Source organism: Medicago sativa, chromosome 4 (genome assembly GCF_051527215.1).
Source record: "Medicago sativa cultivar Bolivia chromosome 4, Bolivia_mono, whole genome shotgun sequence".
In the NCBI taxonomy this organism is placed as follows: Eukaryota; Viridiplantae; Streptophyta; class Magnoliopsida; order Fabales; family Fabaceae; genus Medicago; species Medicago sativa.
Genome location: NC_140752.1, coordinates 25,335,783 through 25,350,098, shown reverse-complemented (window position 1 = coordinate 25,350,098; position 14,316 = coordinate 25,335,783). Strand labels below are relative to the sequence as shown.

Here is a 14,316-nt window from a genome sequence, read left to right as displayed (position 1 = left end):
AGTTTTAAACTTAGTGCATTGAATTGCCGGTTAGTGATGTCTTATGTTAGATACGTTTTAAACTTAGTGTATTATTTGATAATGCCTAATATATCTTTGTATTGTTATCATCAATATGCTGTTTCAATTCTTCTTCAAAAAATATGCTGTTCCAAATAGTACAGATTACTTTAACTGTTTGCACAAACATTTTTAGTTGCCATTCTTGCTGGAATCGTAGCCTGTTCAATGCTAAGTTCCTAAGACTTTGTTTTTATTTTCTTTTGCATAGAAAATACCTTTTCTTTAGTCAATTGGGAAATAAGAAATGCCACTTTAGTAGTCAAAATCATTTAAAGAAACATTTGCCTTTTTAGTAGTAGAAATTTGCAAGATATTGTTGTAATGTGGAGCAGAGCAGTGTGAGGAGCTATCAGTAGAAATTTGCAACATATTGTTGTAATTTGCAAGATATTGCAAGATATATATATTCCTTTTTTTAAAATAATATATTATGAGTAGACAATATAAGGTGGAGTATTTGTCTTTCAGATTCACCTTATGCCTTACCTATCTCTTGACCTATCAAAAACAAAGAAAAAGAAGTATATACAATATAGATTAATTCTTTTGAGCTTTTGGTTTTCTTTTTAATGCAGTTCAAAAGTTTCTTTTTATTCTTTGCTTATCATTTCCCTGATGTTTTGTTTTTTTAAATAATTTTTGTTGTATGCTTCAACAAACATAAACCACTTGAACCAAGACTAAACTGCGGTCTAATAACCAAAATAACCAAACCGTTGTAAATGTCTATCGATGGTTTAATTGGTCGAAGTCTTTAATTTGATGCAGTTTTTTTTTTTTTTTTTTTTTTTTGCAACAGATTTGATGCAATATCTAAAAACACTCTTATATATACATATACCCAAACTACTTAATGTTGGTGAAGGTAGAAGTGGACGAAGAAGAAATTTTAGACTTCAAATTTCTAGAAACTAAAGTTGGATTTTCTCTTGTATACACTGACAATGTAAAATCATATTATGATGCCATCTTTTCCATTAGTTCCTTCAATATCTTTACAACTATATATTTAGAATGATTTGATTGAACAAATAATAACACAGATATGTGCCATAATGTTGAACAAATAAAAATATTATCCACTTTGTTTCCCTAAGAAATAGCACAATTTTTTTATTAGTTTGTTGGCAACTTCAAGAGTGATCCATCCAATTAACAAGTACAATCATCCTAATATATGTCATATTATGGAGTTGTGATCCTTTCCATTTATCGATGGAACATATACCTTTTGAAGAGTGATAAACACATTTTATGGAGTTGGGAGTGATAAACTTTATCTACAATATACAACAACAACAACAACCGTTTTGGGCCTGACGCGCCTGACGCTTCACAATCAAGGTATTCTGACAAGGAAAATTATTTAAATGATCAATAATTTTTCAAGAGACACCATTGTTTATAAAATGTACACTATGGTGCAAATTGAAGTAATGTACTTCTACACTAATAATTTAACAATTGTGACAAGGAAAATGATATAATTTAAATATTCAATAATCAATTTAGTTTCTAAAATTGTACGATTTTGCAATGATACATGCTTACTATGCTACTTATATTCAAAGAAAATGATAGGAGTTAACCATAAAATTTAATCCCTAAAATTATAGTAGCTATTTTGATCACTGGAATTATTAAAATTTTAAAATAATATCTGAAATTGAAAATTGACAATCACATTAGTGTTTTTAAGATAATTTTTGGGACTAAATTGACCAGCATTAAAGAACTAATGTGATCGATGAATTTTCAAATATCGGGATGATTATGGAATTTCAATAATTTTCATAGATTAAATTGGTCACTACTTTTGATTTTAGGAACTGAATCGATGATAAAGGCATAGTCTAAGATAAATTATATGTAAGAGGAAGAATAGTATGAATCAAGACCACAAGAGCAAGAATATTATGTTTTCTTACTAAGAAATAGAAGCAAATCAAATCACATTGCTTCTGTTAGATAATAGTCTATGGGTTTATGCTAACAATCAATATAACACGACTAAATATTAAAGATAAAAGATAACAAATTTGGGTCATATGATAACAATCAATATAACACGACTAAATATTCAAGATAAAATTTGCATAAGCATGCGTAAAAGAAAATTTATGAAATCAATAACATACCAGTTCTTGCTCAAGCTTTTTGTTTTTCTCAATAACATCATTTTTCTCCTTAGTTAACTTTGAAATTTGTACTTTTGCCTAAAATAATGAGAAAATCAAATAAGCAACAATATTTCAGAATTCACATCTTATCCATAGCAATTTCAAGAAGGCAATTCTTGTGATCTTAAAGCATAGTCACTTTAAAATTTGGAAACCAAATAGGTCTCAGTGTGAATTTTTTCTTTCTTGGAATCAGAAGAAAAAAAAATCTTTTTTGGTATTCTTACAGATGACTAAGATAATCTTATCTTTCCAAAATTTTGAAATAAAGAGAAAGGTATTTAATTGGTCCCTGTGAGTTTAGCTCTATTTGATAGGGACAATGCATAATATATGCAGAAGTTAGGGTTCGAATATCTAGCACCCCATCTTTTCACCTTAAATATATATGTGAATTTCTAGCCATTAGGATACTTGACAAAAAAAAAAAAAATCAAGTTTACGTAAATAGTTGAATAACTTAACCCATGACCAATATTCAAGATCGTAGGATAACAATCAAGATCATACGAAAAAATATTCAAGATCACCAAATTATGTTCATGTTATGAATGGCATACCAGTGCTTGCTGAAGCCTTTTAATGTCCTCCTTTAGATAATCTCTCTCTTCGGTTAACTCTGAAATTTGTTCCCTTGCCTAAAATAACAAGAAATAAAAAATGAGCAACAATATTTCAGAATTCAAATATTTTCGATAATAATCGATACATAAACATAAGGTCTATAGAGACATGGGGTTTATCAACAAGTTATTTTTCAATATCACAATTAAGAATGTAAATTAATGAGAAACATCATTATCATAATTACTTAGGTTAAGATCAAAAGTATATATTATTGAAGGCTTGTAGGTAGAGATTTGTAACGTGCAATTATGAGTGACGTTTGAACGTGTGTATCAGCAATTGTTACTTATAGTTGCAATAGTTGGCGAAGTGCTTAGGAGTTTTTTTTTTCTTTTTTTTTGTTCAAACAAAATCAGTTACTTATGAGCTAATAAATTAGTGTATGAAGAAGAGGCTTAAGTTATGATGTCACGAGAGAATCTACAATAAGCTACGACGTCACGAGAGAATCTACATAAGCAATTTCCAACAAAATAACGAGGCTTAAGTTGAAGACCAACAATTGGAAGAAGAGGAAGGCTGTTGTTAATTTGTAGCAACATGTTTTGCAAGAAGTAGCTCAAGTGAATATAGTGGATAATGGTTGTATCAGTCACATGACCCATGACAAGAACTATTGAGACAGTTGAATATAAACCATGTATCAATAGTCAGAATCACTAATGGTAAGCTTATTGTTGTAGAAGGTTGTAGCCATTGAAAGTAGCACATGGACAAAGTTATTATATATATTTTTTGATGTACCTGTGATTGATCAAAACCTTCTAGTTGTGGGTCAATTATATGATAAAGAATTTAAAGTCATCTTTGAAAGTAATCATAGTTTTATCAAAGATGTCAATGATAAGGTAATTTTGAGCATTAAAATAGAAGCAAAAGTTTCTCATTTAATCCAAAAGGAAAAGCAAGCAACTTATCAAGTTACTATAAATAATAAGGAGATATGGCTCAAAAGATTAGGCCATTTTCATGATGCAATTGTACTGAATTTGCAACGAAATGAGTTGTTTCATGACTACCTGACTTAGATGATGAATCACCAATCTACAAGGTATATCAGTATAGTAAGCAAAGTATAGTAAGCAAGCAAGATTACCTTTCAAACAAGCAATCTTGAGAGAAACAAAGAACTTGAAACTAATTCTCAAAGAAAAAACCTTGGTAAGCAAGCAAGATGGACCTCAAACGACTGCTTCATTTAAAGAGAGCAAATATTACACAGTCTTTATAGATTGTTGAACCCAAATGTATTGGATTTATTTCTCAAATCACAGTTAGAGGTTGTGGGAGTATTTTGGAGATTTAAGCTTTGGATTGAAAATAAAAAAGGCTTCGTGATTCAAATTTTAAGGTCCAAAGTCAACACCACCAGTCCAACAGCACAAAGTACACTTAGTAGTTGTTACCAATAGCTTCACCAGTTGACTAAGTTTTAATATTCCAGTTACTTAACATTAAATACAGCTTTAAAGTTTAGGAGTTTGTTACTCTACGTTTATTTTTATTTCAGTTACATTTAAAAGAATACAGTTTAATAAAGTAATTGGACTCAAATTATTAATGAGTTCAACTAAACGATGAATCGTTTGGGAAAACCTGAGTTTGATTGCTAGGTGGAACAATTATTGGTCAGACTATACTTAGCTCAAGAACGAACTCCAAATTACTAGTGTCCTTTTCCCTTGAAAACCGTAGTGTTAACATAAAAAAATGCTGCTATTCAATAAAATACTGTTTTCCTCTCCCTATACTCTGAGTCACGCTTATTCACGAACACAAATCAACGAGGTCAAAAACCAATTAAATTGTATACTATGTTGCAAAGAAATTATATGTAAACTACTTTTAAAAAAGAAACCTGATCTAAAGAGACAGATGCTTGAACTGGTGATGGTGCGTTAGGAGGAGGAGCAACACAAACAGCTCTAAATTTGGTCTCTTTAACTTCATATCCGGAATCTTTATAAAACTTCATGCAATGAGAAAAGGAAACAATTAAAATATGTTATGTTGGTGGAAAACACTATCAAGAAACAATTTGTTGTTTGTTACCATATCTGAAGTGATATCTTTAGTGGTTGCTCCAGACCTTACAACTATGCTTTGAAGGAGAAACTTATCTATGCATTGCATGTCAGGAGGTGCCTCCTCTAGGGCTTGCATTGTAACTATAAACAGTCATTAAGTAAAAACGGATGCTACTTAGAAAAGTTAGTATAAAAGAATAGAACTCATGATATTGGGCAACTAATCCCATGTAAACATTATGCCAACATATTCATGACACTGTAATTAAGGATGCTACTTTGTTAGAAAAGGGGATGTCTGCTATGGGCACGACCCAAAAATGAACCCTACTATTTATACTAAGTAGGATAAATATTCCTACAAATATAGACCAAACAATACTAGAAACTCAAGTTGTTCCTGCGGATTTTCATGCAAGAAATTATCCATAAGAATTCCTGAGGATTTTGCTTCAGTTCGCATTAGTCAGACGCAGTTTCCTGAGACCTGCAGATGCTCTACGGTTTTTCATATGGCCTTTCCTGCGGGTTTTTTCATTATCATGAAATTTGTAAGGTTTTTTTTTTTTTTAGGTGAAATTTGTAAGATTTTTTTTTATGGAAATTTGTAAGATTTTGAATTTCTTAATTTAAAATATTGAATATGACCCTATAGTTTTCACTTTTCCTGTAGATTATTCTTTTCTGCGGATCCTAAAATTCTAAGGAAACAATTACCAAGAAGGTATTACCTGTGAACCAAAATCCTAGTCAAAATCTGCAGGAATCCGATGTTCTGCGGAATATCTATAAGTAGGATACATAGTCCTACAAGACATTTAAAAAATACCAGATTCGAGACTAAAATTAAACCTATGACATGCTATAAGCCAGACCTAGACCTTAAACTATTATATTAAGGCATACTTGAGTCTTGTAAAGTCTAATTCGACCCAATTTATTTTCATCATTTCTCACAGTTTTCTATAAGGGTGTACATGTAAAATTTTAAAAACTTAAATTAATAAAGGATTTTTTTTTTAGATACCCTGAAGTTTGATGGTAGCGATTCCGTTTGCAAAATTTATTCAAAATATTATTTTATTTTTAAATTAATAAATAAAAAAATAATGTATTGAATAATTAGATGATGAGCACATATTCAACCAAACTTAAGGATAACAATGTGTTCATCCTCTTATAATTGAGATCGGAGGAAAATATTACCTTTAAAATAAGTATTCAATAATAAAAATGTCATTATAATTATTCTTTGCATGTCATTGTACTTTTGATAGCAAAAGGGAGAGTGAAGAAGGTAGAGAAAGATGGAGAGAAGAAAACCTATAATATCACAAGTAGACGTAGGCAACAGAACTCCAATATTAGGCCTAACACAATATTTCTCAGGAATTGTAGTCTTAACCTGCAAGTTGCAACACCATCAATTTCAATCCAAATCAAAATTACAACTTTTCTTAAATAACACTCAATTTATTAAGCAAACATGGATCCTCTAATGCAGCATAAAAAAGAATTAAAGGACAAGATTACTAATGGAAAAAATTATTTTTTAATTTTTAAGATACACAATTTTTAAAAAAATACTTCTATATTTAATTTTTTAACGTATTTTTTAAGGGCACAAGTTATAAAAAATGCACAACTCATCATTTTCTAACAAACGAAAAAGAAAATCATTACCTTGAAAGCCAAATAATTATCTGACTTGTTGGTCAACTGCAAACAGCATGAGATATTTTTCTTCAATTCAACTGGTTCACAGAAATCAAGTAAGTGTTAAAAAAAATTATACTATTAGAATTTAGAACTAGAAACAAGACACATAATAAAATAGGATTCCCTCAAAAAAAAAAACATAATACAATAGGATTAGAAATAAGAAACTTCTTATTTAATTTTGTTGGTTTTTGGGAATTAAAGAGGCTTAATTACGTGGAAAGTGTAGCTCTTGAGGATGTATTTGAAGGTAGAAACTATCTTCTTGATTCATCAATTTAGATGCTGAGGATGAAGCTGCAGCAGAAATGGTTTCTCCCATTTTTTTCATAAAGTGTTAGACATTTTTCTACTTCGATTAGTTTTATCTCAAGAAAACAGATAAGCTTGCGGAACTCTCAATTTTGAATCGTTGACCATAAATATTTTAATGAAGCAATGTGAACGGGGACTTGTTTCAGAAAAGAATACAAGAGTGAATGGAATTTTTCTAATCATTTTTCATAAATAAAATATGATTTGTGAGGTAAGTGATATAAGATTACTAGGTGGCCACGTTTCATATATCATGAATAACTAAAGGAGAACGTTATTATGTGCTCTAATGGCATAGGTTAAATAATCATGTCTTAAATGTTTATATCAATGAAAATGTTGGCAAAGACCCATAATTCGATTCCTAAAGTTACCACATTGAATCCTAGATCTATATGTCAAGACACAACATTGATTGTTGATATACTTGATTTTTGGTCTTGGTGCAATGTTTATTTGATTCAAGTGTTTTTTTATGCTATTGTCATGGATATAGTGAGTTTGTTTGAGAATTCAACATTTTTGTTTTTAACAACTTTAAATTTGTATTGTACCTAAAAATTCTATTGAATTTAATAAATGATTATCGCTTAGTTGTCATAAATTCTTTTATAATAAATAACGTTAATTATTGAAATAGCCCATGTAATATACGCGGAAAATAACCCATGCAAAAATTAAATTAAAACACAGATTCTACCGTTGTAATTTAATATTCTTTCTATTTTGGTCATTCTACATTCCAATCACACATGAGACGTTGGCGTTGCAGGGAATCTTGCCACGTTTTTTTTATGACCTCGAAATTTTATTATTTTTCCAAATTTTTTTTGGCTGAAACCTAAACATTTTATCAGCAATGACAAATAGTACGGGTGGAAAAGCAACGAAAATCGACATAGAGAAACTTGTGGTTACAGGCTTTTAGTGGAAATCATGGGGTGGTTGTAATTCGTTTGTTTTCTTTGGTTCTCTCACGTACTAAGCAGTGTTTCCCATATTTTATTTCTGGCTCAAGGAATTTCTTTCTTTTAGTAGCATGAATCGAGAATCTGAAATAAAGAAAAAACATAGAATTTTTTTTTTTTAGACATAACGTCCAAAAAAGTCATTTAGATGTAGGAATTTTTTTAATTGTTATTTGCAGTCATGTTTATGACATTAAAATAAGGTCTCCCAGATATAATTAGACTTTTCCGACACAGAACGATTTAATTATGAATTTTTAAAGCATCAAAATCTCGAAAACCAAAACAACTAAAACATCAACTTAGAAGTTGAATTTTGAGTTTATATTTTTCTTGCAGGGTTTTCTATATATAAAAATACACAGGAAGGATCTGTAAAGTATCATAGCATTCTTAAGAGATCTCGGCTTATTTTGATTTTTCAATTAAGACGTGCGAAATCACAATTTTGTTTCAAGGAAGCATATACTGATGGGTCGATTTTCACTCCCCGCTTTTATATGGATGTTTAAATCTGAAGGTGAGAAAAACACAAGAAGGGGGGTTTATTGTGTTTTGAAAAATTCTTCATTTCTCCTAAACTGAACACACTGGTCAGAAGCTAAGTGAGACAACTTCTGAAGTGATAATCAGAATTTGAACGCAGCGGATAAAAACAGAGAGAGAGAGAGAGAGAGAGAGAGAGAGAGAGAGAGAGAGAGAGAGAGAGAGAGAGAGAGAGAGAAGAAGAAAGACACAAAGCAAATTATACTAGTTCCTTCCACAATCCGGAAGTAGTCCAGTCCCCCTTGCACTTCCAAGGAGATTTCACTAGAATGTAATATCTGATTATAATTGCTCAAGCACACAGCAAGAGACTTCCTTTGCTCAAGCACACTTTGCAAGAGTCTTCCTATGCTCAAGAACACAATCAACAGACTTCTATGTTCAAGCACAACTGCAAGAGACTTCTAGACAAACAAAATTACACAGAAAATTGTTTGAGATTGAACACTTGATATACAATCAGAGGTGCTCACAAAACAAATCAGATACAGACTCTAAGACTTAAGAATTTCTAAGATAAGAACTTGAGAAACAGAAATTCTAAGTGACTTTGAAAGCAGAACAATTTTAGCAGAGGTTTGGCGCTTGTAAATTGTAGTAGAGTCGTATACCAATCTCTAAGTCTTCACTCCTTTATATAGAGGTGTGAAAGAGACGTTGTGAAATTGCCAGCACATCAAAAGAGTCGTTGTTGAAGCTTGATCTTTCACCAATGATCTTTTGCCTGATTTGGTTGTTGTCCTATGAAGAACCAATTTGAAATCCATTCCCATTGTGAAGGAACATCTTTGCAGGCGTAGCTGTATTCTGGAGTTGTTTTCTTGTCTTGTAGCGTGGACACAAAACAGAGTAGTGGAGAAGGTGGTTGTACAGTTCGTACATATTACAATGTCAACGTTTTTGAAGATAAGCTTCCAAAGCCTTCAAATCTTCACCAAAATGACCGTTGCAAAGTTCCACTAGTCTTCTGCAGTGTTTTCGAATCCAATAGACAGCTTTTGAAGTGTTGATCCTTGAATGTTCAGCTTGTGGTGATGATCAGCTTCTGATGAGCTTCAGCTTCTGATGAAGTCGCTTCAGAACTACCCGCTCCTGATGAACTTCTGCTTCTGATGACTTTCAGCATCTGATGACGTCATCATTCTTCAGGAGCACTTTGTCTTCAGGAGCACTTTTAGTCTTCAGGAGCACTTGTCTTCAGACGCTTTAAAGCTTCCTTTTCTTGATTCCTTAGCTCTCTTTTTGTTCTTCAGAACCTTTATATGATGTAAATTTTTAACTATGGTCATGTACACTCGAACAAATATTAGCTAGTCCAATTTACAATTTTTAGTACCTTGTTATCATCAAAACTCTTTAAGGTTCATTGTTAAACGCATTTTGTTCCAACAAAATAATCGCAATTAATAACTTTCACTATCAAAGTCTTGCATTTTTAAATGAGGGATGAGTTAATTCTAAATTTTTAAAGATATTCAAAATGAATTCATCACTCGTTTAAAAACTCCAAAATTTATTGTGGAGGTTCTTATGTTATTACAAATTTTCCTGCAAAATTGCGGAACAAAATTTAACTAATAAGTACATGCTTACTCATGACAAAATTAACATCTGGTCCTCCGTTTAACCCATTCCACGACCACCACATTACAAGTAGTATGATTCACTGTCATTTTCCTTTGTATATATCTTTATATTTTTTTATCGAAGTTGAACCCATGTCGTTATGATCTAGGTTGTCAAAATCGGAATTTTGCTTCAGGTCGAAAGAGAAGAGAGAAATCGACAATCGTAAAATCGCAACCACGATCGAAGGATTTTACTAAGCTACTTTTGTAGTATCGATATAAGAAATCGTAAAATCGTAATCAAAATCAATGAATTTTACCAAAAAAAAAAAAAAGAAAAATGCTAACAAGTACCCTAAGGGCATTGTTTAAGCATTAAAAGTAACAACTTTTGCATTGGATATTGTACGATTATAACTTTAACAAGTGTTTGACTTGTATTTTCAAGACATAATTTCCTTTTGGGGGTTCCTTAAACAATGCCCTTAGGGCACTTGTTAGCAAGACCAAAAAAAAAAATAATACTAAATATATATCATAAATATATAGTAAAAATGACTTAGTTTATATGAAATCGTAACCAAAATCGATGAATTTTACCTATTTTAAAATTCTACTATGGATTTGAGTCGTTGAAAGTGAAGAAAATCATAAAATCCTAAATTTTTAGATTTAATTCGGAATTTTAACAACAATAGTTATGATCTTACATAAAATTTGAAGATGACTACCGGAATAAACAAAAGCAACCAACCCATCAAACCAACTTTTTACTATATGAACCCATCTTAACCGCATGAACTAGTGGTCAGAGATGGGTTCCTTTTTACCAACTGCGGGTGTCCTTAGGATAAAGGTTTTCAGATCGAATCCGACTGTTGTCTACCTCTAAATGGAAGAAAGAATATTTTATCTTACACAACGAACCTGTTATCGTTGGATTTAACAAATCAATTTATAAAGCTTTCATCTATCCAAAGAAAGTGACGTTGGAATAAACAATCATTCTACTTACGTGCCCAAAAATATAAGATTTAAATAAGAAAAATATTAATCCAATTAGTCAACATGACTTCTTAATTCCCTCAAAAAAAAAAAAAAATGACTTCTTAATTTGTAGATTGATTGAATAACATTAGCCATTAAAAATTCAACCTAATACTTTAACATTAGCCATTAAGACGGATACTAGTCAATTTACTTTAATTTTCATAAAAACACGTAATCTTGCGGTGATGCCAACTTTTGTTAGGTTGCTATCAGCAGCAGTACAAATTTCTTTTTTTGTTTGACTTTTGTATTATAGTATAAAAAATTAATTAAAACATCAATTTATAATATTAATGTTACGTAGCAAGAAATTAAAATAGTTAGAAATTTGGACCAAGACACATTTTTTTTGACAAATTGGACCAAGACACATTATATTGCAATCCCTATTTTGATTGTATTAATTTCACATAATCAATTTTGAAAACATTTTTAACTTATTGACTAGTGACACAATTTTCTAGTGTTTAGATCAACAACACATTTTCTTATGTCTGCATTTGTGACACACATTATCTACACTATATATAAATAAAGTAGAACATTTTTGGCTGATTTTTTCTCTTTTCAATTACATCCTTATGCAAATTTGACCATAAGAATACAAATTTAATAATGCTTTTTTCAGGAGATTTGGTACTCTTTAAAACATTAAATTTGGATAATGTTTGATCAATTTCATGGCAAGGAAAGACTTCCACAAATATTTTTGTCCTACTTTGTGACTTTGATTCTGAAGGACAAGTTACATACGTCTTTAAAGAATTATCGCCCAATATCACTATTTGGTAGTGTGTATAAGCTATTCTCCAAGGTTTTGGCGGCAAGACTGTCAAAGGTGATGAATTCTATTATTTCAACCTCTCAATCAGCTTTTTTGAAAGGTAGGCATTTGATGAATGGGGTGTGGTTATGAACAAAGTGGTAGATTTGGCGAAAATGTCAAAGCGTGAATGCTCGATTTTAAAAGTGGATTTTAAGAAGGCTTATTATTCGTTGATTGGGGTTTTTTGGAATATATGATGAGAAGGGTTAGGTTGTGTGATAAGTGGGTGGCTTGGATGAAGGCATGAATTTTCGGTGGTAATATGCCTATCCTTGTTAATGGGAGTCGAACGGAGGAAATTATTGTTCAAAGGGGACTAAAACAAAGGGATCCTTTGACACCTTTTTTTGTTCCTTTTAGTGTCTGAAGGCTTTAGTTGTTTGATGAATAACACCGTCAACAAAAACGTGTTTAAAGGATTTGAGGTGAAAATGAGGAGGAACTTTAGCATCTCATCTACAATAAGCGGATGATATTTTGTGTATAGGTAAGCTACGGCGGAGAATCTTTAGACTTTAAAGACCTTATTGAGATGGTATTGGGGTTGAAAGTTAAATTTAATAAAAGTTATTTGATAGGTATAAATGTTTCATCGACATTTATGGAGATGACTTGTAATTCTTTTGAATTGTAGTGAAGGAAAAATACCGTTTACTTATTTGGGGTTACCGGTGGGTGTTAATCAATGAAAGCTCTTAACTTGGGAACCGTTTTTGGAAAAGTTGAGAAATAGACTAAACTCTTAGGGAAATAAATATGTGAGTTTAAGTGGGCGTGTTGTGCTTCTAAACTCAGTCTTGAATTTGGTTCCTGTTTTCTATCTTACTTTCTTAAAAATACCAGAAAGGGTGGTAAAGAAGATGGTTCGTATTCAACGCAAGTTCCTTTGGGGAGGTGTGAGAGGTGGCCCAATAAGTTTGTTGAGTGAAATGGAGGAATGTTTCCCAACCAAAATGTAGGGGTTTAGGAGTTAAAGATGTGAGGTAGATGAATTTGAGTCTTCTAGCAAAACAACGATGGTGGTTGATCCAAGTTGGTAATCCACTTTGGAAGAAGGTTTTGGAAGACAAATAAGAGTCTAGGATAGGAGGTTTGGCGGATAGCTGGTCACGATATACATTTAGGTTACAGAAGGAGTCGATGTCTTTAGAGGATGTGGGGGGCTCAAATTGGTTCAAACAAAGCGTAGTGAGAAAATTGAGTAATGGAAGGAAAACTAGTTTTTGGAAGGATATTTGGGTGGGAAATAAACCTCTTCATGTGATGTTTCCACGCCTTTACTCCATCTCATACCAAAAAGAAGCAATGGTAGGAGATATTGGTTTGACAAGCGATGGTATTGTGTCTTCGAACCTAACGTGGCATAGTTCCCCTTTTAATTGGGAGCGAGATTTAATTACAACCTTAACGGTGTGATTACAAGTGCTAGGGGTGGGGATGAGGACGATGTTTGGTGATTGAAACCCGACAATGGAGGAGTTTTCACGATGTGCTCGTGCTATAGAATAGTGGAAGGTTTATTGGTCCAAGAAGGGGAATTGAATAGGCTGGGGGAGGTTGTGTATGATATCTTTAGAAGAGTTCGTCCTCCTCCAAAGTAGTGGTGTTTTGTTGGACTTTACTATACTAGACCGAATTCCAACTCGAGTAAATCTTGAAATTCGGCATGCGTTAAATCTGAAAGCTTCAAAAGATTGTATGATTTGTGATAGGCGAGAGGAATCTAGAAATCACCTTTTTTTTTTACATTGTGAGGAGGTATCAAAGGTTTGGCTTGGTGTTATGAGGTGACTTGAATTTCACCACATTACACCACCAAATTTATTTGTGCACTTGGAGTGTTGGAGTAAGGAGGCGAGGACATAAAAGCTTAGAAAAGACTTTTGGATTATTTGGCATATGTTTTCATTTGCACAGATGCAGGTGTAAGGGATTGGGCCCGCTGTTCCCACTTGCCTAATTATTTGTTTAACAAAAATTAAATATTTTATTTTTTCTCCCATTAAAGATTAAATGTTGCCCCCATTAAATTAGTGATATTTCAAACAAATTAGTTGAAATAAAAAATTACTTGTGTATCTATTAATGTATTAACTTTCTAAATTAGCTATAATTTTAGCCAAACTCATATTGTTTTACCAAAAAAGAGGATTTTTAGTGTAAATAATATAATTATTTTATCGTGTATGTATTGATGAATTTTTATGAAAGAAAAAAGTTATAGCATATGATATATGCCCCGCAAGAGTACTCGTGAGTTTAACTCAGTTGATTTGGACGATGCATAAAATATGCAAGGTCCGGAGTTCAAATCCCGGCCACCACCAAAAAAAAATATGCCCCCTCAAGAAGAAATTTCTAGATCCGTCCCTGATTGGAAGGAGCAAAATGATATAATTTTTAATAATCCTTCCAAGAAAGTGGATG

At 31.9% G+C, this 14,316-nt stretch overlaps 1 protein-coding gene across 1 annotated transcript; it reads right to left on the bottom strand.

Annotated features, from left to right (window-relative positions):
• Positions 1–1,010: 1,010 nt before the first annotated feature.
• On the bottom strand, positions 1,011–7,053 carry LOC146927243 (vesicle-associated protein 3-1-like). Its single transcript, XM_085700584.1, has 8 exons — positions 6,833–7,053; positions 6,581–6,651; positions 6,221–6,302; positions 4,923–5,038; positions 4,729–4,839; positions 2,804–2,881; positions 2,202–2,279; positions 1,011–1,412 (listed from the first exon to the last, which is right to left on the bottom strand). The coding sequence occupies exons 1-8, from the start codon at positions 6,945–6,947 to the stop codon at positions 1,344–1,346; spliced, it is 720 nt and encodes a 239-aa protein (XP_085556710.1). The 5' UTR covers positions 6,948–7,053; the 3' UTR covers positions 1,011–1,343.
• Positions 7,054–14,316: the final 7,263 nt, after the last annotated feature.